This window comes from Vigna unguiculata, chromosome 2 (genome assembly GCF_037176805.1).
Source record: "Vigna unguiculata cultivar grain cowpea cultivar isolate G323 ecotype 2 chromosome 2, ASM3717680v1, whole genome shotgun sequence".
NCBI lineage: Eukaryota > Viridiplantae > Streptophyta > Magnoliopsida > Fabales > Fabaceae > Vigna > Vigna unguiculata.
In genome coordinates, this window is record NC_140793.1 from 27,803,315 (window position 1) to 27,829,420 (window position 26,106).

At 27.8% G+C, this 26,106-nt stretch overlaps 3 protein-coding genes across 3 annotated transcripts; 1 reads left to right on the plus strand and 2 right to left on the minus strand.

Annotated features, from left to right (window-relative positions):
- Positions 1 to 13,611: 13,611 nt before the first annotated feature.
- LOC114166153 (lectin 9-like) lies at positions 13,612 to 14,563 on the minus strand. The gene has a single exon (XM_028050827.2). The coding sequence runs from the start codon at positions 14,561 to 14,563 to the stop codon at positions 13,718 to 13,720; it is 846 nt and encodes a 281-aa protein (XP_027906628.2). The 3' UTR covers positions 13,612 to 13,717.
- Positions 14,564 to 15,975: 1,412 nt separating this feature from the next.
- Positions 15,976 to 16,797, plus strand: LOC114167524 (lectin 5-like). Its single transcript, XM_028052628.2, has one exon. It carries the CDS (start codon positions 15,976 to 15,978, stop codon positions 16,795 to 16,797), a length of 822 nt encoding a protein of 273 aa, XP_027908429.2.
- Positions 16,798 to 19,284: 2,487 nt separating this feature from the next.
- LOC114169779 (lectin 5-like) lies at positions 19,285 to 20,106 on the minus strand. Its single transcript, XM_028055087.2, has one exon. The coding sequence runs from the start codon at positions 20,104 to 20,106 to the stop codon at positions 19,285 to 19,287; it is 822 nt and encodes a 273-aa protein (XP_027910888.2).
- Positions 20,107 to 26,106: the final 6,000 nt, after the last annotated feature.

Here is a 26,106-nt window from a genome sequence, read left to right on the forward strand (position 1 = left end):
CTCAAAGGACCCTTTTGCCGTCAACTGAAATTACTAGAATTTTAAATTCAGATGGAAGGTGTGAAATATGATATGGACATAGTGTAAAATATTTACCTATAAAAACATAACATGTAATTTTTTAGATTTTATAAAGTTATAATTCTTTTTTTTTTAATTTGAATATTTTTAATCAGATTTTAATAAAAAAATTATATTTTATAATTAAGTTTTTATTTTTTTTTTCATAATGAGATGAAGTAATAATGTTTTTATTCGGTCAAGAGATAACAAAAATATTTGTATTTGCAGATAAAATTCGCGACAGATAGTTAGTATTTACGAGTATTTATTATTTGTGAAAAACAGATATTTTAATACTCGTTTATAAACAGGTTGAGTGCAGATATCATATTACTCGAACTCATTTAAGAATATTATATTTTATTAAGCTAAATTTAATTAAAATTATATTTAAAAATTTTATATAACATATATCTTTTTTAAATACTTAGAGATATATAAATATTCATTCGTAGCTATAAGTTTTAAAAGATTTAACATATATTTTTTAAATAAGTATTCAATGAATAAACTAATGAGTAATATTGTAATTTTTTTTTTCTTTTGTAAGTTGGATAACAAACAAACACTATTGGTGATCGTCGTGACCCATTGTTATCCTTTCTATGTATACGTGTATAAAAAATTATGAAATTTTGGAGTTAATATAAAATAATGTTATAATTAATATAAAACGATAAAATAGTTTCTGTTATATTTTACATTATTTATAATATCGGTTTATATTATATTAATAAAAAAATCTCACATTTTTAATATTTGAAGACAAATAAGCTACATTATATTATAAAATAAAATAACAATCACATCATTTAATTAAACAAAAAATTAATTGATAATCATTTAATTAAAAATATTAAAAAAAATTAGACGTAAATTTAAAAAAAAAATCAATTAAAAATATTTAAATTTATTTAAAATTTAAAAGCTAATTAATCTTAATCTTTACCTCTAATAAGAAAGGAAAAATTGGAGAAAAATAAGTAGACAGTAAAAGAGAACTGAGTAGATAATGCGTACCTGATCTGTATATATTATCCTCTTTTTTGTATTATCTTCTTGTCAATGACCTTTAGCAATAAGACAGTGGTGGCACTAAAATCAGGAAAGAAAATTATTATAATTCCCCACAATTACGAAAATAAAATAAAGTTACAAAGTTATAATTTTTTTCATTATTTGTTTTCTAATAACTTATATTAAAAACTTTAATGTACTGTATACGTACCTGCATGATTATTTCAATTATGTTGATTTCTTGAATTTTTAGATTCATATATAAATATTTTGTAAAAGGATGGGAGCACGGTAATTTTTATTAATAATAATTTTGCTGATTAAAAGGATTTTGAGCATTTAAAAGCTTTTTCATGCATGCAATACATTGTCATATTAACAATTTAAGTAAAGCAACTAGATACAAAAGAAAAAATATACTATAAAAAGGTTGAAATTTATTCTATAAAATTTGAGGAGGCTTTGTAAATATATAGATCTTAAATGAGTTAAAAGACATAAAAAACTGTACTACAAGATTTTTTTTTATTAGCAATTTATATGTACGTATTTAAAATAAAACAGTGAAACATTTGGATGTTTTAACCCTTATAAAGAAAGAAGAAAAATAGAACAAAAATGGTACACGTAATCAAGAAAATGAGATAGAATAAAAATAGGTTGAAAACATTCTGTACAATATATTTTTATATATATAAAAAAGATATCTCTCAATTGTATGTGTATGTGTGCATATATTCTCATATAAATATTATGAAAAATAAAAGAAAAAGAAGCAGATATCATATTAGAAAATTATATGAACCTGTGACTATCAGGATTTACAGAGAAGGGCAGAAAGAAGTTGATGTGCTTTTCTTAAAACAATGAGAGCTGCATGTGTATATATATAGCCTTTATTCAACCTGTACTAATTATTAAAATCATACTGGTACTAAATAATTTAGTAAATTCATTCTTTAAAATTAATCACAGTTTATTAACTTTACTTTAACTTAATTGAATTCAGAAAAAAACTATTACACATAAAATTCAAATTATCATTTAATTATTCATATCAACCTCTCCTGTGAATTAAAAACAATTTTTAATTAATTGAGTTGCATAAGGAAAGCGTTTTGTACAACTATTATATATTAATAAATTAGGTTTGGTATATTTTGTTCTAAAACAAGTTACTTGATAAATTATGGTTGTGATATTTATCATTCTACATAAGGAGTACTATATTTGTTACTCTTAATTAATTGGAGAAAACTAAAAGTCATTAATTAATTTATTTAATATTAGTATTTAGTATATTCAGTTAATGATAAATACATATATATTTATTAATAATAATATTATCCCTTATTAACTCTATGGCTTCTTAAATTTTATAATTTAAATTGTGATTTAATTAGTAATTTGTTATTTATAATTAAATTTTGTTATTCATTTGAATTTTTATATTTTTTATTCAAGTCACTATTTAAAAAAATAATTAATGTGGCTCCCTATATTCAATTGAAGTTAACATCAGTTTTAATATGTCACAAGTTAAAATTTAGGTTACTTTTTTCATCTTGAAACACTTTTAATTTTTTTTTCTATTTATTTAATTTTATCTTCTATCCAACCTTCTCCACCTCCTTTCAACTCCCTCCATACAATCCTTACAAGTTGTTTAATTTAACTTTGCATTTGAAAAGTGGTGCAAAGTAGTGTGAGGTGGATGGTGATAAGAAATGGAGGGAGATAAAAGAAAAAAAAAACAAAGAATTTCAAAATAAAAAATAATATATATTTTGATACATAACATTTTTCAAGTCAATTTGATGAAAGGATCTCATTGAATTAAAAAATAATAATAATAAAGACGCGTTTAAATAAAAGGTTTAATCATGTCTTTAGTCCTTATTTTCGTAGCGAAATCTCAATTTAGTCCCTCTATTTTTTTTTCATCTCAATTTGGTTCATGTTTTGAGAAATTTGATCTCAATATAGTCCTTTTCATTAGTGATACAATAACAACATTAAATGGGGTGTCACGTGTCAGTTCCTCGATTTTTTGAATTTTCTTTTATTTATTATTATTTTTTTAAAAAAATTGCCATGTGTCAAGTGGTCGTCATGCTACGTGGCAGTGACATAGTGATGTGGCAGTGATAATGCCAGGTGTTATTTTCTCAGTCTTAATTTGGTCCCTGTATGCTAATTTTTGTTTCAATTTAGTCCCTATATTTGTAAAAGTAGTGCAATTTTGTCCCTCTCCAAATTGAAACAAAAATTAATTTTTATATAAATGTTATACAAATATTTTTCTTAAATTTGATATTTTTATTCAAATTGATATTTTTATTATATATTTTTAACATAGCTAAGTTTATTTAAATTTGTGTTTCACATTCAACTTTACTTAAAATTGTTTTCAAATTTTAAATTTATATGTTTTTTATTGTTACATGAACTAGTTAATTTATGAATTTTTTTTTTCTGGTAACATTATTTTCTATTAACAACTTTAAAATAATTTAAAATAAACTAATTTTAGTTTATTTATTTTTTCTTTGTTATAAATTTTTTTGAAGAAACTCAGCCAAATCTCAGGTTAATTATATCAGAATTACCTCTCCCTTAAATTGTGAGTCAGATGGATGATTTAAGAGAACAGCTTCAGGATATTCCAAGGGTGTACCCAGTTCTCTGTCGCTCTGAGAAGGCATGTTCCTTTGTCTAGTATCGGATATGGCGAGGTAATGAAACCTAGATCATTGGTTGTATATTAGTTAAGCTCACGTTTCGTTTAGTTTTTTTTTTTCTCAGATCTATTAACATTTTTTTCAATCACCTGGCTTTGTTGAGTTTGAAAACAATCCTAGCTTGATAAACCTCCGCCGCAGGTAATCCTGGTGTTCTTTCAAATATTACGTATGAATAAAAACCAGAATCGCCTCTTCGCAATATATACCTACACGAAAATATATTTATAAAGAAAAAAAATGTTAGTGGGATACCTCTGCAATTGTATTCAAACTCACGAATGATTAAGGTTTTCGGAATACACCTGTGGTCTATATTTATGGGGACACTTGAGCCTTTCATGGAAGCTGTCCATGTTCTTGAAAATGAGACCTCCACTATGTTCTCGTTTGCTACGATGACTGAGAAATTTGTCCCAACAACTCTGCAGAACAGTTTCAATCGTAAGTCTGTTTTTTCAATATCACTTGATGCAAAAATGAATGCATCGTTTTACTACTGGTGTTCTTCCCGTAGACGAAAAAGAAAAGGTAAATTAAAAGTAAAAAAAAAAATGTAGTAAAAACAGACAGCAGTAGAAAGAAAATTCGAATAAAGAGGAAATAAGAAAAAAAATGAGAGTAAGTTAAAATAATTCAAACATATGTACCTCTGATACTTCCCAGCTTTTCCCTTTTCGTTCCAAACGACGTCCAGGTATCTATAAGCCAAGGCCAGATTTTTGCAGATAAAATTTTCATTACTTGATTACTGTTATGAAGAAAATATTCGTATTCGATGTAATAATTTATTAAGCAGGTGATAGGAATATATATACACACCCTCTATCATTTTCTTTATTTTTAGACTCAAGTAGATTGGTAATTCCAGTATATATTCCAATGATGTGCCCTTTGGGTTTTGACAAGTTGAAAGAAACGATGCCGTTGCCAATCACCACCTGAAAATTAAGGAGTATAGGATGAACAAAATGGCTTCAACTAAAATACAATTCACTTGAACCACAAGCTGAATTGTACAATAATTGAAGCAAAACAAACAGTACTATTCTCATGTTACTTTTTTAAAGAGGGATACGAGAGAAGAACAAACACTAATGAAACACGAGTCCAATCATATAAAGTAGTGACACCATTTTTTATCCAAAATAAAAAACAATAGATTTATTAGTTTTTATCATTATATAGTATTCTACTTTCTCATTTCTAACCAATGTGAGACTTAGACTCACACTTGAATTTCTAACCTCCGAATCTAACAACATATTTTAAATTGATTGAATCAAACTACAGAGTAAGTTGCCTTGAATTGTATTAAACTGTTTATTTTTCAGTATCTGAACGAATTTTACGATTTAAAGAATAAAATAATGTATCACCTGGTGAGGATTTTCGGTATTCAGCTTCACCGGAGGACGTGAAGGCCTCGCTGCTAGGTTGTTGAAGACGGTTGAAGGTCTTTGCAAGTGGAAGCAAAGAGTTGAAAATAAAATAACACAAGGTCAACGAATGTCAATTAAATCAAAAAAATAAATATGATACTACAGCTAGAGAGTGAACTTACATATAGTTGCCAATATTTCTACAGTTGTTTTATCAAAATTTAAAATAAAATGAGTGACGTATAGTCTCATTACATTACTAAACCATATACCATCCACGTTGTCGTTTATAAGCAGCAAAAAATTAATTCACATATCTTATAAAATAAAAAGCAGTTAAAATATTTATACATATAAAACAATTATAAAACAGAGTTCTAATATTATACATTTAAATTCATACAATATTATCGAGGATGTTACAATATTGGACAGTGGCAACTTGAAGTTCACGGTGGAATTTTGAGAGTATGATTATGGCAATTAATGTGAAGATCATACACCCGTTAACTGGAAAAACAGTTTACCGAAAAAAAGAAAGAAAAACAGAAAAGCAATTTAAAGATGAAAAATAATTTTTTAACAACTAAATTTTAACAATTTTTTCTTATAATTTTAGATCTCATTATCTATATAATTTTTTTTTTTAATATTTCAAAATTACTTCAAAAATTATTGTCTCTATGTTGTAAAATAAAATTGATAGTCATTATTCTTTAAAGATATGGAAACCTAAGTAAGACTCACTCAGAAGAGGCAGTGAGCAAGAGTAAACTGAGGTGGAGAACCAGTTTAAAGCAGCAGTAGGTGGAAAATTGTTTCCTCACATGATATGTCACCTTCATCTTTTACTATGATCAACCTGCAATTATCTTATAACAAATTAATCATGGATACAATGTATTTTTTTAACAGGTTGAATTGTAAATAGGTTATGATATATGTTCTTAATAGTAGATAAAGATGGATGTTGATGGATCATACACTCAAAATAATATATTCAAATTAAATGTAATTTTATAGCATCTGATCTTTATAAAAATTAAATCCATTGTTTACAACTATTTTCATAAAAGTAATACATATGTTTTGCTAGCACAAGAATAATGAGAAAAAATTATGTTTTTTAATAAAAGTGTTTAGGAAGTCAAGAATTACAAAAGACTAAATAAAGTAAAAGAAAAACAACACATGTTTCTTGGTGTTATTTCGATTGCAAGAAAAATAATTACCCATATAACAAGTATTGGTCAGTGGAGACACAAAAAATGTCACTATGTAATTAATTGGAATATTAAAAAATATATAAATCTCAACATTCCCAATAAGATGTCAAGATTCCAATAATAAATCAACACAAAGTATTCCTTATAATATATTAATATTGTCTTGCAACCAACAAATCTATAAAAAATCAGCAACATCTTACATTAAAACCAAAAAAAAAAATCCACTAATAAATATTTGTCTAAGGGTCTTTGTCGGAACTGAGGGGTGCTTTGATCCCCAAAATTTTCTTTCAATTATAAAAGTTAATATATAATTCAAAATATTTTCTTAATTTTAATATATTTTATATATTTGACATCTACAAATTTTTAAATATCTGATAGTAGTTGTACCAACTACATAATTCGAGAACTTTTCAAAGAATTAACATTATGATATTTCTAAAATAAGAATTTAGAATGAAGTCCAATTGTTGTGGAATGTATTGCAATTACAATTCATTCATTTGTCAAATTAATTTCTAATGTCTTGTATTGTATGTTTCTTACATGAATCAAAATTTGTTAAGTGTTTTAAATATTGGAAAAAGGTTATAAGGTGTATTTAGATAATAAACCTTGTGTAATTAGAAGTGTAAGAGTCTTCCTAACGAGTGTTCTAATAGTACTCGTTAAAAATAGTTAATACACATAAAAATTTATAAAAGTTTATAAATAATTGTAATATTAAATGAAATTTGACCTAATAACAATTAATATGATTTTTTTTAATTTATTTAAGGATAATGATAATATAATTCATGTTTTATTTACTTTCATCATTTACTTCCTGACGTGACATATGACTTAGTGTGAGTCATGAATTAATGTATCATTATTTTTTTCTTTGACAGGATCTACAAGTATTGTATAATAGTTTTAATATTTTATTTAATGTACACCGATAAAAATTTAAAAATAATTAAATAATGAAATAATTATATTTTAATGTTATTAAAAATTAAAATATAATTAAACATAAAAAAATAATATTAAACATCTAAAAAGTTTACAAAAAAAATTAATTAAAATATCAATTTGATATTTAATTGAATTTCCAAAATTTTTATTTTATTGCTTAAAAATTTGAAAGTTATTTTTGTCTTTATAAAATCAGTTATATATATATATATATATATATATTCTACCTTGCATTATAAAAATGACGTATTTATTATTTCTTAATCCGTACCTATATCCAAAGTGTAAATATATTTGAAAGATTCAAAATTCTTATGAAAGACAAAAACGTTCTATTAGATTTGATGAAACAATAGTTGACTACAAGATATAAAAGAAAGATCAAAGATGTCTAAAAAGAGGAAATATATAAAAATATATTAAAAGAAAGATAATCAAATTTAAAATTTAAAATTCAAATAAATAAAAATTAAGACATTTTTTTTTTCGATAATTTATACTTAGTATCTTATATTTAAACTAGTCTTTAAGAAATTTTACATTTTTTTATAATGTCGCTAACATAAAATAAAAATATATTTATTTATTATTTATATTTAAGAAATTAACATACTGTAAATATTTAATACCATAATACATTTTACTCTATATATTAAATACATAAATAAAATAAAAGTTTTTCCATGTAATATATAACTTTCTAAAATATATTTTCAAAACATAAAATTCAACCACATCTTCCAAGTGTGGGTTATACTCCCAAGTCATTTGTCGCGATGCCCTTTCAATAATAATTTTATATTTATAAAACGGATTTATTTGGCTGGCAATAGTTAATTTATGATATTTGAATTTTCCATCCAAAACTTCTGTTGAAATAAAAGGATGGAGGGGGAGAAACTATGTTATCAACATTCATATATATATATATATATATATATATATATATATATATATATATATATATATATATATATATATATATATATATATATATATATATATATATATATATATATATATATATATATATATATATATATATATATATATATATAACAGCTAAAACAGTGAAAATGTGGATCACTCTTACGAAAACAAATATTTGAAACTTCACAACTTAATTTATTATATTCCTCACTACACAATACTCTGTGAGTCAACTTGAGGAGAACCACAAAATTTAACACAATATACCTTAAAAAAAAAAAAAAAAAAAAAAAAAAAAACTACCTGAGAAATCAAAAGAGCAGATATAAAATAAATGTTTAATTCAAAATGTTCCTTCATATTATTTTTTTCTGCATATTGTCATCTGAATATAAATAAGAGGAAAAAAAAAGAAAGAAACAGAGATAATAGAGAACTATACTGACCTGTGCCTGATAGAGGATTAATGGAGCACGGTTTGGAAGAAAAGAAGAGCTCAAATGTTTTTGGGAAATTGAGAATATATAAAGGCATTATTCAACTAAAACTAAATATTAATTATGGTAATCAAATTCATTCAAATATCTAATTTAGTAAAAAATTATTATTGATTCTTCTATAAATATATACAAGTTGGAAAATGCTATGGCTCTTAATTATATTTTACCTGAAATCATAAAATTTCAGAGTAATATTTGACCATACGGATTTCAAAACAACATTTAATTATATGTACTGATATGACTATATATTTTCCTTCACCTATTCATGCACCTCCCCCGTTCATTTTTTAGAATAAAATAAATTTAATATTCTCTCACTTAATTATTAAAAAATAGATTAATCGAAAACAATGAGGTATATATAACAAAAAGGTTAAAAAAAATGGAAATGGAAAAATGTGTATTTAAATAACTTGTAACGTATATTCACTTATTTGATTGTGTAATAGTGCATGTCTCAATATCACGATTACGAACAAACCACATATTAACTTATTTGTTTGAATGTATATTTGAGTAAATTTTAAAGTTAAATCTACCATGCTCTTAATAATGAATATAAAAGAAAAGGATATACACGCCAGAGTTTAAATATTAAAAAAACTATATAAATACCCGCCATAAAGAAAGAGATAAAAAAACAAATAATTAAATTATATAACATAATGATTTGAATAACATTGAAATAAAGATATATGGCAAAAAAACAAAATCAACCTATAGTAAGAGGAAAAAAAAATATTAAAATTCATAATTTTCAAACTTTTATTTTAATTTTTGTAGGGTGGAGTCCATGTTAAAGAAATCGTTAACAAATCATCTATTTACCAAATCGTTACACATTCTCTTTTTACCATCTATCCACGCGTAAAAAAAAGTTATTTATTATTATTTATTACATATAAAAAGTAACTTATTATTACATATAAAAAAGTAAATTATTATTACATATAAAAATTGTTGAAATTTAAAATATAGTCTTATAAGTGATTCTCCTTTTTCTTATGTACATTTTGGTTCCTATTTTATCTTTAAATAATGTTTTTTAAATTAATTTTTCCAATGTTACCTTAAATGATTTTTTTTAATTTAACCAACTTTTTCAAATTTAATCATTTTTTAAAACTAAAATAACTATCTATAATAAAATTTATCTAAAAAAAATACTATCTATAATAAAATTATTGAAAAATTTAATTATATTTTATTATAAAAATAAGTAAAAGTATATCATAATTATTGTGATTGCATTTTCATGATAACTGCAATTCAAAATAGTGATTGCACCTTCTGTTATTTAGAATTATCAAATGTAAAATCATCTGCAAAAACTTCCACTAAATATTGATTTTATGAATATATAATTCATTGTGTTAAACTCATAATCATTTGTCTAAAGCTGAACGAAATGTAGATTTTATTTAGTACGAATATAATCGATTGTTTGCTGATAATGAATTATTTGATTAAAATTTATTTTTCATAACTCCATAAATAATTAATTATAAATAGTAACACTACAAAAATAAATAAATTACATAATTAACCAACTTTAATAACAAAAAATAATCATAGTGACCAATTTAGATGCCAGTTTATAAATTAAATATTATTAGTAACTAAAATAGTTTCGTTTCTATTATGAATAAAAATTTGTGATTGGTCTCTAACTTGGTAATTAAAATAATTTCTATTAAGAATTAGTTCTTAAATTGATTACTAACATTAGTTATTAAGGTTTTTGTCTTTAATTAGTCATTTATATTGTGTTTGGATCCGCATGAGTACTGTTGATGTGGATGAAAAGTGAATTGAAAACACGTTTGGATCTGCTTATTTGGGTTGATTTGTGAGTGTGAATTTGCAGGTGAGTTATAAAATTTGGCATTCTCTAAAATGAAGAGATATGCAGAGAAAGCCAGATCATTGTATTAAAATTACTTTATTGTCTCTCTCTTTTAACAATTTAATTTACTTATATTTATTATATTTATTAGTTTCTTTTTTCCCGTGAACATATGCAGGAAACATTCATGAGTGCACACCTTGCAAAGGTTCCTACATGTTACATGCATATAATAATTAGTATTATATAATAAAATATATATATGTATATATATATATAATAATTATATGTTAATTATATGGATATTGATAATACTATATATATTATATATATATATATATATATAATTATAATTATTATAATAATTAGTATTCTATAATAATAATAATTAATATTATTATTCAAATAAATATCTTTTGTAAATGAATTAATTATATAAAATAAAATAAATTTAAATAAATGTTGAGATATAAATTAAATAGTCTATATTTTAAATTATTTTAAGTTATCATTGAGAATAATAATAATTTATTTTAAGTTATTAATGATATCAATAAATTATATTTTTCTAATTTTAAATAACATTTTTAATTTTATTTTAATGTCATTTCTTCTATTTACATTGAAGGGTAAAATGGTAATCATATAATTTACTCTATTAAAAATTATAATTTATTAAATTTTATCAATCGCATCATTCACAAACTTTCATAAACTTTTCACTCATGTCTACTCAAATTATATCATCTTTTCCTTAATCCAAGCAATTCCATATTTGCCTACAAATCAACTTAAATCAACGTAAATTCATTCTCTCGAATCCACACTCCAATTCAAACATAGCATTAGAGACCAATTCTTTTTGTAACCAAAAGTTTGGTAACTAATGTTAGTGACCAATCTAGAGATCAATTTATATTAGGAATTATTTTTTTGTTACTAATTTAGAGACCAATTATTTATAATAAAAATTATTTTAGTTACCGATAATCTTTAGTTTATAAATTTTGACTAATTATTTTTTTTCAATAAAATTGGTCATTATTTAGATATTTTCTTGCAATGTAAATAATTGATTAGATTAACTAAACAAAATAAATCCTTTTACACAAATAATTAATTGCGTAGAATAAATATTTGATTAAATTCTTTTAAGGTGCTTTCTAGAATTATACAAGAGTATAATAATTATATATATATATATATATATATATATATATATATATATATATATATATATATATATATATATATATATATATATATATATATATATATCGATATTTTAGAGATAAAAAATAATTAGTCATTATAATAACTAATCTAATATTAATTTATAAACTAAAAATTATTATTATCCAAAATAATTTTTAATATGAATAAAAAATTATAATTAATTTGTAAATTAGTAAGTAAATACATCTCCAACATATCATATTAGTTACCCATATTTTAGAAACAAAAGAAAGTTTAAATTACTAAGAAATCAATTTAGAGAATATTTTATAACATATAAATTGATGTAGATTATTAACGTAAGGTTCCGCCTAATCTTTGCTAATCCCAATAAATAATAAAATAAAAAATTAGTATAGCTTTAGCCGGTTAGATAATAAGTACTAAAAATAAATACAATTAGTATAAACTAACCTGCATTAATCTTACTAATGTTTATTTTAGTTAACGTGATGCTAGTTTGACATTAATATAAATTGTCTATTAAAAATGGTTAAAAATCGTTAATATTATCATAAAGTTGGCTAAACGGACTTTAAACAAATTTTGCCTATTATAACGTCGAGCTTAATTCGACATTAACATAAATATTTATGTATTAAAAAAATAAAAAAATATTAATATCAACTTAAAATTTACTAAACTTACTTTATTTATAGATAAATCATTTAAAAATAATTTTATATTTTTTAATATTTTTAAATTAACTTTTTTCACGTTAAAGTCCTTTTAATAAGCTAATAATATTGCAAATTGATCGGAGGTATTTAGAAGTTGATTTGATTTTTTTCTTAATGAAAGAAAAAAGTTCTCACTTTATTTTTTTTTCAACTAAAATTTATATACGAATTTATTTATTAATAGTGTATGGTCGCTGGCCTGTTTTGACATGTTTACGATATACTAATGAAAAAAGTTTTTTTAACAAAATTTGACGACTATTTAACAATTCTTAAAAATGTAAAATAATCTTAATAAAAATTAATTTTTATATGTTTAGAAAAAAGAAAAAATGAAGAGTAACGAGGAATAATATTAAACAATAGTAAGGAAAGGTGTGATGTCAAAATACTCGTATCCTAGACTAATGTATTAATAATATGAATGCAAGATAAACTTTTGTCCTAGAGCAGACGAGATGTTATCATTTATTATTTATGATGTAATGTAGTTATTAATATTCTACTGTGACAATTCTTAGTATTGAAATAATTTTTAACCCACAAAATTTTCAGCTTACATTAATGTTACTGATATGATATAACAAAATTGCAATTGAAAAATTACTTGAAAGAATAAGTGTATTAAAAGAACATAGTGGATAATTTTGTAAATTATTCTTTCAACTGTCGTAATTGTTTAAATAGCATTAACTATTATTTTTAGTCATTTAAATTTTAAAAATTAAACAGTTTAGTTTTTTACTGAAAGTATAGTTCAATAATTTGTATTTTGTTCAGTTAATTGATTTAAAATACCATAATTAATCTATGTTATTTCCCCTTTTTCTTCATAAATGGATCATGTTGCGTCGTCCTGTGCATGAAATGATAAATCATATATATTAAATATCTAATTAACTCCATATATTGATTGAAGTTTTGAACATGCAGTACAACATACGTAAGACAATACCAACGTAAAATCAGCTTGCTATCGAAGAGAACAACACCAACGATTAAACAAGTGAGAAATACACGTTATTAACGGAAGAAACCAATCAACCAAACCATCAAACATTGAATTAAAACTTCGACACAATCTACGAATGAAAACGGTCGATTTCCTTCAACTGTGACAGTGACTGCATCTACAAGGCTGCTTCGAAACCCCAGGTAAGAACGTCATGTGTTTCAACCAAATCGCCGGTGGCGGCAGAGAAACCAACTCTGATCCATTCCGGCAAAAAGTTTCTGAGATCAACAATAGTAGAGACAGTGGCATTCCTATTGTCCCCAGGGTAAACCACAAACACACTCAAACGCTTGGACTCAGAGTTATAGTTTATGCTCGCATGTGCCACAGCATTATCCGGTTCAAGTTCACTTGGCCATTCCACACTTGCCACTGACTTAATCGAGTCAACGTCAATTCCAATGTGAGGAGACTGAGAAGGTGCATTGGGGTCCCAATCATTGGTATAGCTATCAAACTCGATCGCCACTATTTGGTTTTTGGAAGCATCCAATGCAGTTTCCGGGTTGAAAAGTCCAAGGTACCCTCCGCTTGAGTTTCTAGGTAAGTGAAGGTCTGCTGGTGCAAGAAAGAAGGCAAAACCATCAGCATGAAGGGTTGAGCCATTAGGGTTCACGACAAAGCTGAAGCCAGAGGTGAAATCCGCGAGGTTTCCATTGTTTTTGTCCCAGAGGTGTATTGGTGTGATATGCACTGCTCGGCCAACACTGTGAGGAACCGGGTTCCCAAGTTGGTCGGTGTTGGTTAACCTCAGAACCCCACCAGATATTGAGGCATTGCCCAATAATCCTATGTTTATGTTATCTTCTTCGAAAATAGAGAAGCCGAAGGAAACGGTTTCGTATGCGGACATTGGGGATGGTTGTTGTGCACTGTGATGTTGCAGCAAGAGGAAAGGGACGAGGAAGTTGATAAGTAGAATGGAAAGAGGACTCAGAGATTTTGAGTTTGGGAAAGCCATTGTGTGATGCAGGAAGCAATAGTGTGAGGAATGAAGTTACATATAGGCCTGTTTGGCCAGCTAAGAATGTAAATTGGAATGAAGTTCCCATATAAGATACGCAACTCACATATATTGCCGTTTGCCAACTAATTGAGATGGAAAATCCGAGGAAATTCTGCATAAAAGTTTGATTATATAAGTCCATAACATGGTCTGCAAAACTTTGGATATCTCTCTTTCTTAAACGATCAGGGTATAGTTAAGAAAGTTTGAGGAATATGCTACTACATTTTGGTAATGTTTGCAAAATGCATGAGCCCGTTCTCTTTGGCCATTTCTATAGAAACAAAATAGAAGTCACTATGGTATTTGGTAACACCTAGTTTATGTCATATTTAACTGGCCTTCCAACATAAAAAAAGTGTCATCTGTAAACTATTACAAAGTTCGAGAATTTCCAAATATTCTATTAAATGTTACAAGATTTCAAGTGGATCTCCATAGTGCGCATATATAAAGTGGTAAATAAAATATATTTGAAACAAGGATTCCAAAGGTTGAACCGAATAGGATTAATTCTGAACGATTTTTCTTAGAGAAGTTTATCTGTTTTTCTTTTCGTAATTTTTCGAAGAATTTTCATACATAAAGCAAACACATTTTTGGGGACTGATGATTGATGTACAGTTTGTTTATTTAAGCTTGAAGATTTTTTTTTTTTTAATTGTCTATACTGTTCAATGGAAGAGGAAAATTTAGATGCTATATATCTGGAAGCTAAATTCATCAATGCCACCTTACACCAGTGCCATTTTAAAGGTGGTCCATACTCCAGAGATCTAGTGTGAAAACATTGTATTATTTAATATGAAATTCCTTAGGGAACTGCTAAATGTAGTTTACTGCATTGAACCACATTGTGTAAAATAGTTAGTACCCTTTATCATTTATATATATATATATATATATATATATATATACACACACAAATGTGATATATTAATTTCATTAGTCGATAATAACAAGGTATAAATAAGTAGTTTGCTTGGCCGGATAATGAATAGTTTAACAGTGTTATCAGCTGTATCTTGCTAATTGAAAATGGCCCGCTTTATTAATACAAAGAAAAACGACATACATTGATTAATTATTGATGGAAACACATAAAATCTCTCCAATTGAAGGACAGAGATATCTCGGAACTACTTAACCAATTGATATTTGAATTTTCATAGGAAAGCTTCCTCGCTCTTTTCGCCTAGGTTTGACGACGGCAAAACTATGTAGTTTGGCTACACAGTCCAAATTAATATAATGAATATTTTTTAGTTATTTTTCTGAAGACACTGCAAAACCCAGGAGTATAAGTAGCGACATTCATGCCTCGTTCTGAGCATCCTCACAAATCATTAAGAACAACAAACACTACAATGGCCAACCCTTCAACTCAAAACCCTTTCACTGTTTCCCTTATGCTCTTAGTGTTTTGCCTCTCGCTAATCACCACAGCCAAATCAGACTCTTTTTCTTTCAACCTACCCAGTTTTGAGACAGGTCTCAGAAGCATACTAGTAGGTGATGATGCCAAGACAGTAGATGGAGTGTTACAACTCACCAACAAGGACACAAGTGGCAATCCAACTCAACAAAGCGTTGGCCTCGCAGCATACTTCGGACCACTTCATCTCTCTGACGCAAAAACTGGAAAACTCGCAGACTTCGACACCGAGTTCTCCTTCGTTGTCAACACACATGGTGCATCACTGCACGGCGACGGCTTCACCTTCTTTCTTGCATCAGTGGATTTTGAGTTCCCTGACAACTCCACCGGTGGCTTCCTCGGACTTTTCAACCAGGAAACAGCATTCAACACTTCCCTAAACCAAGTGGTTGCTGTTGAGTTTGATAGCTTCGCAAATGAATGGGACCCTAACTTCCCACAGTCCGATTCTCCTCACATAGGAATTGACATCAATTCCATTAGGTCCGTGGCAACTGCGCCGTGGCCACTTGATATTCAACAAGGATCAATAGGAAAGGCTCGCATAAGCTATCAATCCTCCGCCAAAATATTGAGTGTCTCGGTGGCTTATCCGGATAGTTCTACGAGTCCGAACACCGCTGTTTTATCGTATCCCGTCAATTTAGGGAGTGTTTTGTCAGAATGGGTCCTGATCGGTTTTTCTGGTACCACCGGCGACTTGGTTGAAACTCACGACATTCTTTCCTGGTCTTTCAATTCCTTCTTGTAGAACGGTCCTGTTGGTGGGAGAAGATAATAAAGGGCTTGCCTAGACAATGATCACGCTCTTTTATGGTTTCATGGGTGTTGTTACTCCTTACTGTTGTCGTGTTTCTGTTTCCGAATTCCCCAATAAAAATTGGTTTAAAATTTTCAATTTATGATTAATATTTCTCATATCAATACTTCCCTCCATTTTTAACTAAAATGTCTTGTGGTATTGCCTTTATTTTATTTTTTTGCTCATGAGTTATCAAGACATGAATAATATTCTCATGCTCATTGATGGCACATTGTTTAGGAAACAGGCTAAATAGAATTTAAATATTCATTCCATCTTATGAGACATTAATCTTTTGATTTTAAGTTCATCAAATGACATTCTTAGAGTCAATCATCCATCATCTTAAAGTAAAAAAAAAATATTTAAACTATCTTTCCTCTCAATTCTTAATAATATGTGCAACTTCCATAACAATGATAAATTATATAACGAAATACAACCTTATTTCCAAATAATTTATTAAAAATGTAAACAGAATTAAAAGTTTCACAAAGATAAATAATATGTAAATAGAAAGATTTACAAATTTATTATTTTAAAAATTTAGGTTCAATATAATATATTAATTTCTTATATGGTTTTATTTATAACTTATTGACATCAAGTTTTGATAATTTTTACACATGTTTCATGATAGTCTTTTCATCATATCTATCAAAATAACGTATTGTTGTTCAATATATCATATTATTTCTTGAGCAACAATTATTTTTGTTTAAAGAACTTTAATGTCATCTTTATTTATAACCAAAATATGAATGAAATATTTTAAACTGAGACTAATCAAATTAATATGTGACAAGGAAAAAATTTGACTTACTGAATTTTCGAGCAAGTTTTTTTACATGTCTCAACAAAGAAATTGAAAACAAGAATGAAAGGTTACAACTGAGTAGGCAATAATTGTTCATTTATTTTTTTCATTTTCCTTACAAACTTGTGTCTAGCTAAACTCCTAATATAGTAGCATATAAATAGAAAATAAAATAAAGTTTTGGAAAGATAGGTAGGTCGGTAAAACTAGTTTTCTTATGATGTACATAAATTCCATTCTAAAGGAAGCTACTCAGAAGGAAATGAGTGTTTGGAATGATGATCAATGGATATGGAACCTTTTATGAAGAAAATAATGGTTTGAATGGGAAAAACCTATATGGTCATTACCTTGATGCATAATGTACAAAGGAATATATGTAAAGAGAGGGAGGATGAGTGGTTTTGGAAGGGAGAAGATAAAGTGTATAGTGTGAAGTCAACGTATAATATTATTCAAGATGGAGATATAAGTCAAGAGAATGCAGTGTTTGGTCTTTTTTGGAAAGTCAAAGCCTTGTCTACAGCCCAATTATTTGCATGGCAAGTTATAATGAATAAAGTGACAGAATATGATAATTTACAGAAAAGAAGTGTGCATTTGAGTAACGATACTTGTGTCATGTGTGGAATTAATGTAGAATTTGTTAGCCATTTATTCTTTGAGTGTAAGGTAGATACACACGTTTGGAGATGTATGACTTATAGGTGGAACTATCATTTGTACATTATAATATAGCAATTTCACACTTCATTAGTTTGAACTCCAAGGTACGAATCAAAATTACAACAAATTGTGGTCATGTGTGGGTGGTCATTACATGGTGCATTTGGAATCATATTCCAACAATATCATTTTTAGAAAGGATTGATGCTGACGAAACGTTCACTCTAACCCAACTTAAATCATGGTTTTGGACAGTATAAATCCTAAATAATTTTTTCATACTTTAATTGATGCTTATGTCTAAGCATGTGTTTGCAACTTTTGTGCCTTTAGCACATAGTAGACTCTTCTATTCAAGTTGTTGAAGGACTCTTTTATTATCCTCTATATTAGTAGATTGATATATTATCTTATTGGCTGGGGACATGAATGCAATGTTCTATGTTTACAATAGGTTCAAAATGAAATTCTATTTATATACAGTGTTTGTGTTGCTTAAATATTTTTTGGTTTTTGCATTATAAGAGCCTACCAGGATAGCAACAATAGTTTTGTTAAGATGATTTGATGTATTTTCTGATTTGAAATCTATGGTGGTGGGTGCTCTTTTACTTATGATTCTATGCAAAATCCAATCTGACAACAAAGGTGGTAGATCAAGTCTATGTCCAAAGACTTCTTTTCTGGTTTTGCTATATTCTAGTAACTTGTAATTTGTAATTTGGCAATACCACAAGATATTTTAGTTAAAAATGGAGGGAAATATTGATATGAGAAGCTTCCATGCAAACAAATATTAATCATAAATTGAAATTTTAAACCAATTTTTATTGGGGAATTCGGAAACAGAAACATGACAACAGTAAAGAGTAACAACACCCATCAAACCATAAAAGAGCGTGATCATTGTCTAGGCAAGCCCTTTATTATCTTCTCCCACCAACAGGACTGTTCTACAAGAAGGAATGGAAAGACCAGGAAAGAATGTCGTGAGTTTCAACCAAGTCGCCGGTGGTACCAGAAAAACCGATCAGGACCCATTCTGACAAAACACTCCCTAAATTGACGGGATACGATAAAACAGCGGTGTTCGGACTCGTAGAACTATCCGGATAAGCCACCGAGACACTCAATATTTTGGCGGAGGATTGATAGCTTATGCGAGCCTTTCCTATTGATCCTTGTTGAATATCAAGTGGCCACGGCGCAGTTGCCACGGACCTAATGGAATTGATGTCAATTCCTATGTGAGGAGAATCGGACTGTGGGAAGTTAGGGTCCCATTCATTTGCGAAGCTATCAAACTCAACAGCAACCACTTGGTTTAGGGAAGTGTTGAATGCTGTTTCCTGGTTGAAAAGTCCGAGGAAGCCACCGGTGGAGTTGTCAGGGAACTCAAAATCCACTGATGCAAGAAAGAAGGTGAAGCCGTCGCCGTGCAGTGATGCACCATGTGTGTTGACAACGAAGGAGAACTCGGTGTCGAAGTCTGCGAGTTTTCCAGTTTTTGCGTCAGAGAGATGAAGTGGTCCGAAGTATGCTGCGAGGCCAACGCTTTGTTGAGTTGGATTGCCACTTGTGTCCTTGTTGGTGAGTTGTAACACTCCATCTACTGTCTTGGCATCATCACCTACTAGTATGCTTCTGAGACCTGTCTCAAAACTGGGTAGGTTGAAAGAAAAAGAGTCTGATTTGGCTGTGGTGATTAGCGAGAGGCAAAACACTAAGAGCATAAGGGAAACAGTGAAAGGGTTTTGAGTTGAAGGGTTGGCCATTGTAGTGTTTGTTGTTCTTAATGATTTGTGAGGATGCTCAGAACGAGGCATGAATGTCGCTACTTATACTCCTGGGTTTTGCATTGTCTTCAGAAAAATAACTAAAAAATATTCATTATATTAATTTGGACTGTGTAACCAAACTACATAGTTTTGCCGTCGTCAAACCTAGGCGAAAAGAGCGAGGAAGCTTTCCTATGAAAATTCAAATATCGATTGGTTAAGTAGGCCGAGATATCTCTGTCCTTCACTTGGAGAGATTTTATGTGTTTCCATTAATAATTAATTCATTATTTATGCCGTTTTTCTTTTCTTTATATTATTAATAAAGCGGGACATTTTCAATTGTAAAGATCCAGCACCGTTAACTTTTCATTATCCGGCCAAGCAAACCACTTATGCATGTCTTGTTATTATCGACTAATAAAATTAAGAAAGTATTATTCATTTGTTCTTGATCTTTTACCTTTTTTGTTATTATACTGAAATATAGTTTCTTCTAATTGTTGTACAAGTTTTTTCTTTCGCTTCCTATCATTGAAAACAGTTTAACTCCGTTAAGGGATTCATTATGTGATGGTAATACTGGCATACCCTGTTTGTTCCATGTTGGTACTTATTCTTACTAGCATTACTTTTACACATTTTTTAGCCTATACAGTTATACAAATTTTACCTTTTTAAGTCCAATATTAAAACCATTATTTTCAATATATGTGCTGAAATTTTTGTCCGCACATACTCTTTTATTTCGCTGAATTGCAGATTCCATGAAAAAAAAATAGTCCACTCTGAGTTTTGCACTGTAGTTCTAGTTTTTTGAAGACCAAATTCAAGTTTATTTTCATCTTTTTTTGAGGAAAGATTACTTCACGCTACTCGTTTGGGTGGAGAAATTGAATCACTTTTCAATGGTTGATAATTTGTCTGACACTAGTATTAGTTTTTATTTTTATTGAGTTATACAAAAAGAATTATTAACAAATGAAACTAAAGGTCTGATGGTGTCTTTTTTTTGTAACTTGTTTATGGTCTTCAGATTGTAATACTTTCACTATGCTGTAAAATAATTGATTGAAAGACAGTTTTATTGGATTATCATTCATATAGAGTTACGATACAGGTTTTCTTGTATTTGAGGATCTATTTGGAATCAAATTTGTAAAAATGGGTCTGTTCAATTTTTTTTTTTTGTCAATTAAGATCAAGTTGTTAGGATAAAAGACGACATTACAGGTGAAGTCGTTCTTCATGCAGTTGATTTCTATTTTTGTACGTAGGAAAGTGAAATCAGCTGCAATGGTGACGACTTCTCATTGAAAACCGACATGGATCATAACTAGGGGTGGCAATTAGGATCTGACCCGACAGCCGGCCCGTAGGCCTGCACAAAATACGCGGGGTGGGCCTAGAAGTTGAACTCGCAAGCCCGTCACAGTTCGGCCCGCAGTCCGCAAACTCGCATAAAACAATTTTTTGCACTTGTGTATATTAGTTATTTTTTTTATGGATTCTTGTATTAACGTTCCAAATTCTTATATAATTGAAAAAGACGAGTATTATGTATTTTTTAATGTGCTAAAATTTAAAGAATAAATTGTGTATGTCATAGTATGAATATGAATATGATGAAAATGTTGAATTATCAATTTATCATCCAACTCCCCAAAGTCTTTACTTAATATTGTGAACTTCTTAAAGTTTTCAAATTTTTAAACATTGAAAGTTTTATCATAAAAATTAAAAAAATAAAAATAACCAGGCCAGCGGACCAAGTGATGTGCGGGGCAGACCAGTGATTGTAGCCTGCATAAATTATGCGGGCGGGGCAGGCCAGCTCGCGATGTACGGACCTTATGCGGGCCGGGCCTAAACAGGCCGGGACGGTCCGCATTGCCATCCCTAAGCATGACTTCAATATACCATTTAATGGAAACCGACTATAGTGGTGACGACTTAATATTGGAAACTGTATGCTTGAATACCGACTTTGCTTTGTCCAAAAATGTTGATAGAGGCACGCGTTGCTGCAATCTGTATTGCACAATTCACGCACACAGAAACTGTCGTGTGTAGGGACGACTTTGCTTTAAAAAAAAAAAAAGAAACCGACTGGGTAAAGGACGACTTCACCTGTAATATCGTCCTCTATCCTGACGACTTAACCAAATTAAAACAGAAATTCAACGGATCCTGTCTTACAAATTTATGATCAAATGGACTCTGAAATAAAAAAAAATAATAATAAAAGCCTTCAAACTTATGAGATTGAGATTTGTGGAATATAGGTTGCACTACGAGTTTAAAATTTTTATAGTTTCCAACACTAAAATCTTCAAAAAATTAGGATTGAAAAGGAGATCTCAACTTTGCCTAACAATCTCAGGCCCAACTTCCCGTTAATAATTATGTTGGAAAAATTCATCTTGAAATAAAAATTTCATTTTCATCAACATACTCAATTTTCACAAAATTTTTGTTTTATCATCATCTCAATCTTATAAGAGGTATATTCATATTCGTTATTACTCCCTTATTTTTCAAATATTAATTAAATAATCTATATAAAAAATTACATAAAAAAACATTTTATTATTAAAAGGACACGCGTTTTCTTTTCTTAAATATCAAACATAACAAATAATAATTGAACAATCTCAAAACAAAATACAAAGGGTTTGGATACTTGAATTGAGTGTCACACATATTTTTCAAATATTAGAAAGGAGTATATTAAACATCTTACACATTTTTCAAATATTAGAAAGAAGCATCTTAAAAATCTTAATAAACCCTTTGAATATTGAACAACGTACAGAAAGAAAACAAAAATTATTTTTCAAATGGAAATAAATTAGATAAAAGAAAAATGATCTTTTAAAGTTACTTAAAAAAAACTAGACGTGTTGTAATAATTTAAATAAAAAACAAGTATGAAAATCGAAATACGTGTTGAAATGAGGACAGAAATAGATATGTTCATGTGCTCTCTTGATCTCACACCTAATTTTGAAAAATCAGATATATATTACTCATATTCCAAAACTCTTACTAATTAATATAGAATTTTTTCATCAAAATCATAACATCATTACAAATTCGAATTGATCAAGATGAGTTTATTCTTGTTTCCAATAGAATGACTTAGTTAATAAGCCAAATAAACCAATTGATTGAAAACACAATGAATACTTTGTAATCAATAGTTCCCTTAACCTAATTAGGGAAACAGGAAACAGTAACAAAATCAAACCATAAGCATGGAACATTCTGTTGTGGATCATCTCCCACCTTTTCTGCCCTATATGAAGGAGTTGAAGGAGTTGAAAGACCATGAAAGAATGTCATGCGTTTCAACCAAGTCACCTGTGGTACCAGTGAAACTATCAAACTCATTCATTTGCGAAACTATCAAACTCAACAGCCACAACTTGGTTAAGCGAGGTATTGAAGGCTGTTTCATGGTTGAAGATTCCAAGGAATCCACCACTGGAGTTGTCTGGGAACTCAAAGTCGAGTGATGCAAGATAGAAGGTGAACCCATCGCCATGGAGTGGTGCACCCTTTGTGTTCACAACGAAGGAGAACTCGGTGATGAAGTCTGCGACTCTACCAGTTTTTGTGTCGGAGAGATGAAGTGCTCCATAGTATGCTGAGAGGCCAACACTCTCTTGTGTTGATGGTCAAACATAGGCGAAATATACGAGGAAAGATTTCCTGTGTTGAAAAAACAACCTAGTTGAACAAGTTCGGAATATGTTTGTCAAGATGTTTTTGGACATTACTTTTGTCCTTGAACTGAGAGATTTGGTTTGTTTCATGTGATTTATGCCATTTTTGTAGATATTAATAAGCCAGATTATTTCCAATTAATGAATAAATGTATGTCTCATTTATGGAAAGCATTGATTGGTTTTGTCACTGTGCAAGTGGATAATGAATTGGTCCCTAATTTTAGTTAAACTCAGTTTCAATTATTCCAAGAAAAATCTGGCCGGCAATGGCAGTTCTGGGCCGGATCAAGTTGCTGAGTGCTCAGCAGCAACAGCTTATGCCTCATATCAATGGAATAATTTTCTTTTTATATTAATGTTAGTGTGTTACCAATAGAAAGTATTCCTTGATTTTATTTTTCCAGTATAAATTTTCTTCATATAATTACATTTTCTAATTTTTATAAGAGCTTAACTCATCGTGATGATATTTTCTAATTACATTTTTTTCATAATGATAACTATTTTTACTGGTAATAAAAATCAAATAAATAGAAAAACATATCAGATTATTTTAAGAGATCTCATATAAAATTGAGTTTACAATATATACAAATATAAATCTTACTTTATAAATTGGTTTTTGTAAAGTTTAGTTAGATTTTAAAGATTAAATTTTACACGTTATCAGATTATTGGATTCAACATTCAAAGATATATTTACATCGATGTGAGAGTATATGTTACAATTTTCATATCGACTAGAAATAAAACATATTTACAGTATATTTTTAAGAAGGAGAATGATAATCAATGTCCTTAGAACACTTGTTAAGGTATAATTAATGATATTTGATTTAATCATTTTTACATTAAAAACTGAAATAATTAATTTCATTAATTAAAATAATATAAATTTATATAATAGATTTTATAAAGACAAAAATATCTTTTAGAATTTCTAAACAATATCTCTGATACAAAATAAACACTTTGAAATTTATAATGCATTTACTAAGATGCAAGAAAAAATATCTCTGCGACGAGTCTTCTCGTAGATGCTTGAATGTTTCAAAGATATCGTCTTTAATTTATGAAGAAAAAAAAATCTCTTTAAAATTTATAGTCTTTTCAAATTCTTCTCTGATAAAAATATTGTACTTTCAAGTGAAAAAAAAATTCATTTTTTTATAATATCTTTTGTCACTATTTCAAATTAAATTTCTTTTATTACGTTTAATTATATTTTAATTTTTAACAATATTAAAATATAATTATTTAATTATTTTTTAACTTTTATAGGTATGTATTAAATAAATTATTAATTAGAGATGTATATCACTTATGTGATTTATGTTTTTTAAATAAAGTAAATTGCATTTAAGAAGATTAGATCAAGATTTATTTAATATTACACTTAATTACATATTTCTATAAAATTCAAGATATATTAATGATCTTTAATTAGTATCTTAAAACACTAGTTATCAGAATCCTTTTAGGAATTATTTTAATTCTTTTATATATAAATCATTTTTAATTGGGAATAACAAATTTAATTAATAAAGACAATTGATTTTTCTCGACCCATCTACGAAAGAAAAAGAAAAACCAAATATTATCCCTGTAACCTCGTCCTTTCCGATATATTCATAAACCACCTAATCAAATTTTTCTTTTGGTCGAAATGCAAATATTGGTATACATAATTTTTCACAAAATCCCGATGTAGTAAATTATCATATTTTTGAGAAATGTTTCGTTGACAACTAATTTTAATAATTAAAAATTGTTAATTATAATATTAATTTACAAAATAAATAATTATTGATTACTAAAATAATTATTATTTTAAATAAAAAATAGTCAATATGAGTCAAAGATAATAATGACGGGTCGAGTGAAATTTGATTCGATCTTGTTTATCTTGATATTAAACCAATCCACATAAGTTGATTTCTGCGTTGGCTGGGTCCTACAAGACTTTGAAACTATTTTAGTCATTAGACTTTCTTTACTTTAATCCACCTAAGAGTAATCTTATGAAATTAACCAAATTGATATATCTATTAAAAATGTAAATATATAAAATACTCTTATTAAACGTGAGAAGTGGAATTTATAAAATAAAAATAAACCACAACATGTCTGAAATAATATTTTTCAAGTTTTATCAACTATTAAAATTAACTTTCATTCAGAAAGTTATATTTTTCAAGTATCATTCATAACATTAAGTGTGTTCGCATTTTTTAATTTTTACAAAAAATTGAGTTAAGATCATTAA

What these genes read in the sequence shown, in the direction of transcription:
- LOC114166153 (XM_028050827.2), bottom strand. Translation starts at nt 14,563, where the DNA reads ATGGCTTTCCCAAACTCAAAATCTCTGAGTCCTCTTTCCATTCTACTT.
- LOC114167524 (XM_028052628.2), top strand. Translation starts at nt 15,976, where the DNA reads ATGGCCAACCCTTCAACTCAAAACCCTTTCACTGTTTCCCTTATGCTC.
- LOC114169779 (XM_028055087.2), bottom strand. Translation starts at nt 20,106, where the DNA reads ATGGCCAACCCTTCAACTCAAAACCCTTTCACTGTTTCCCTTATGCTC.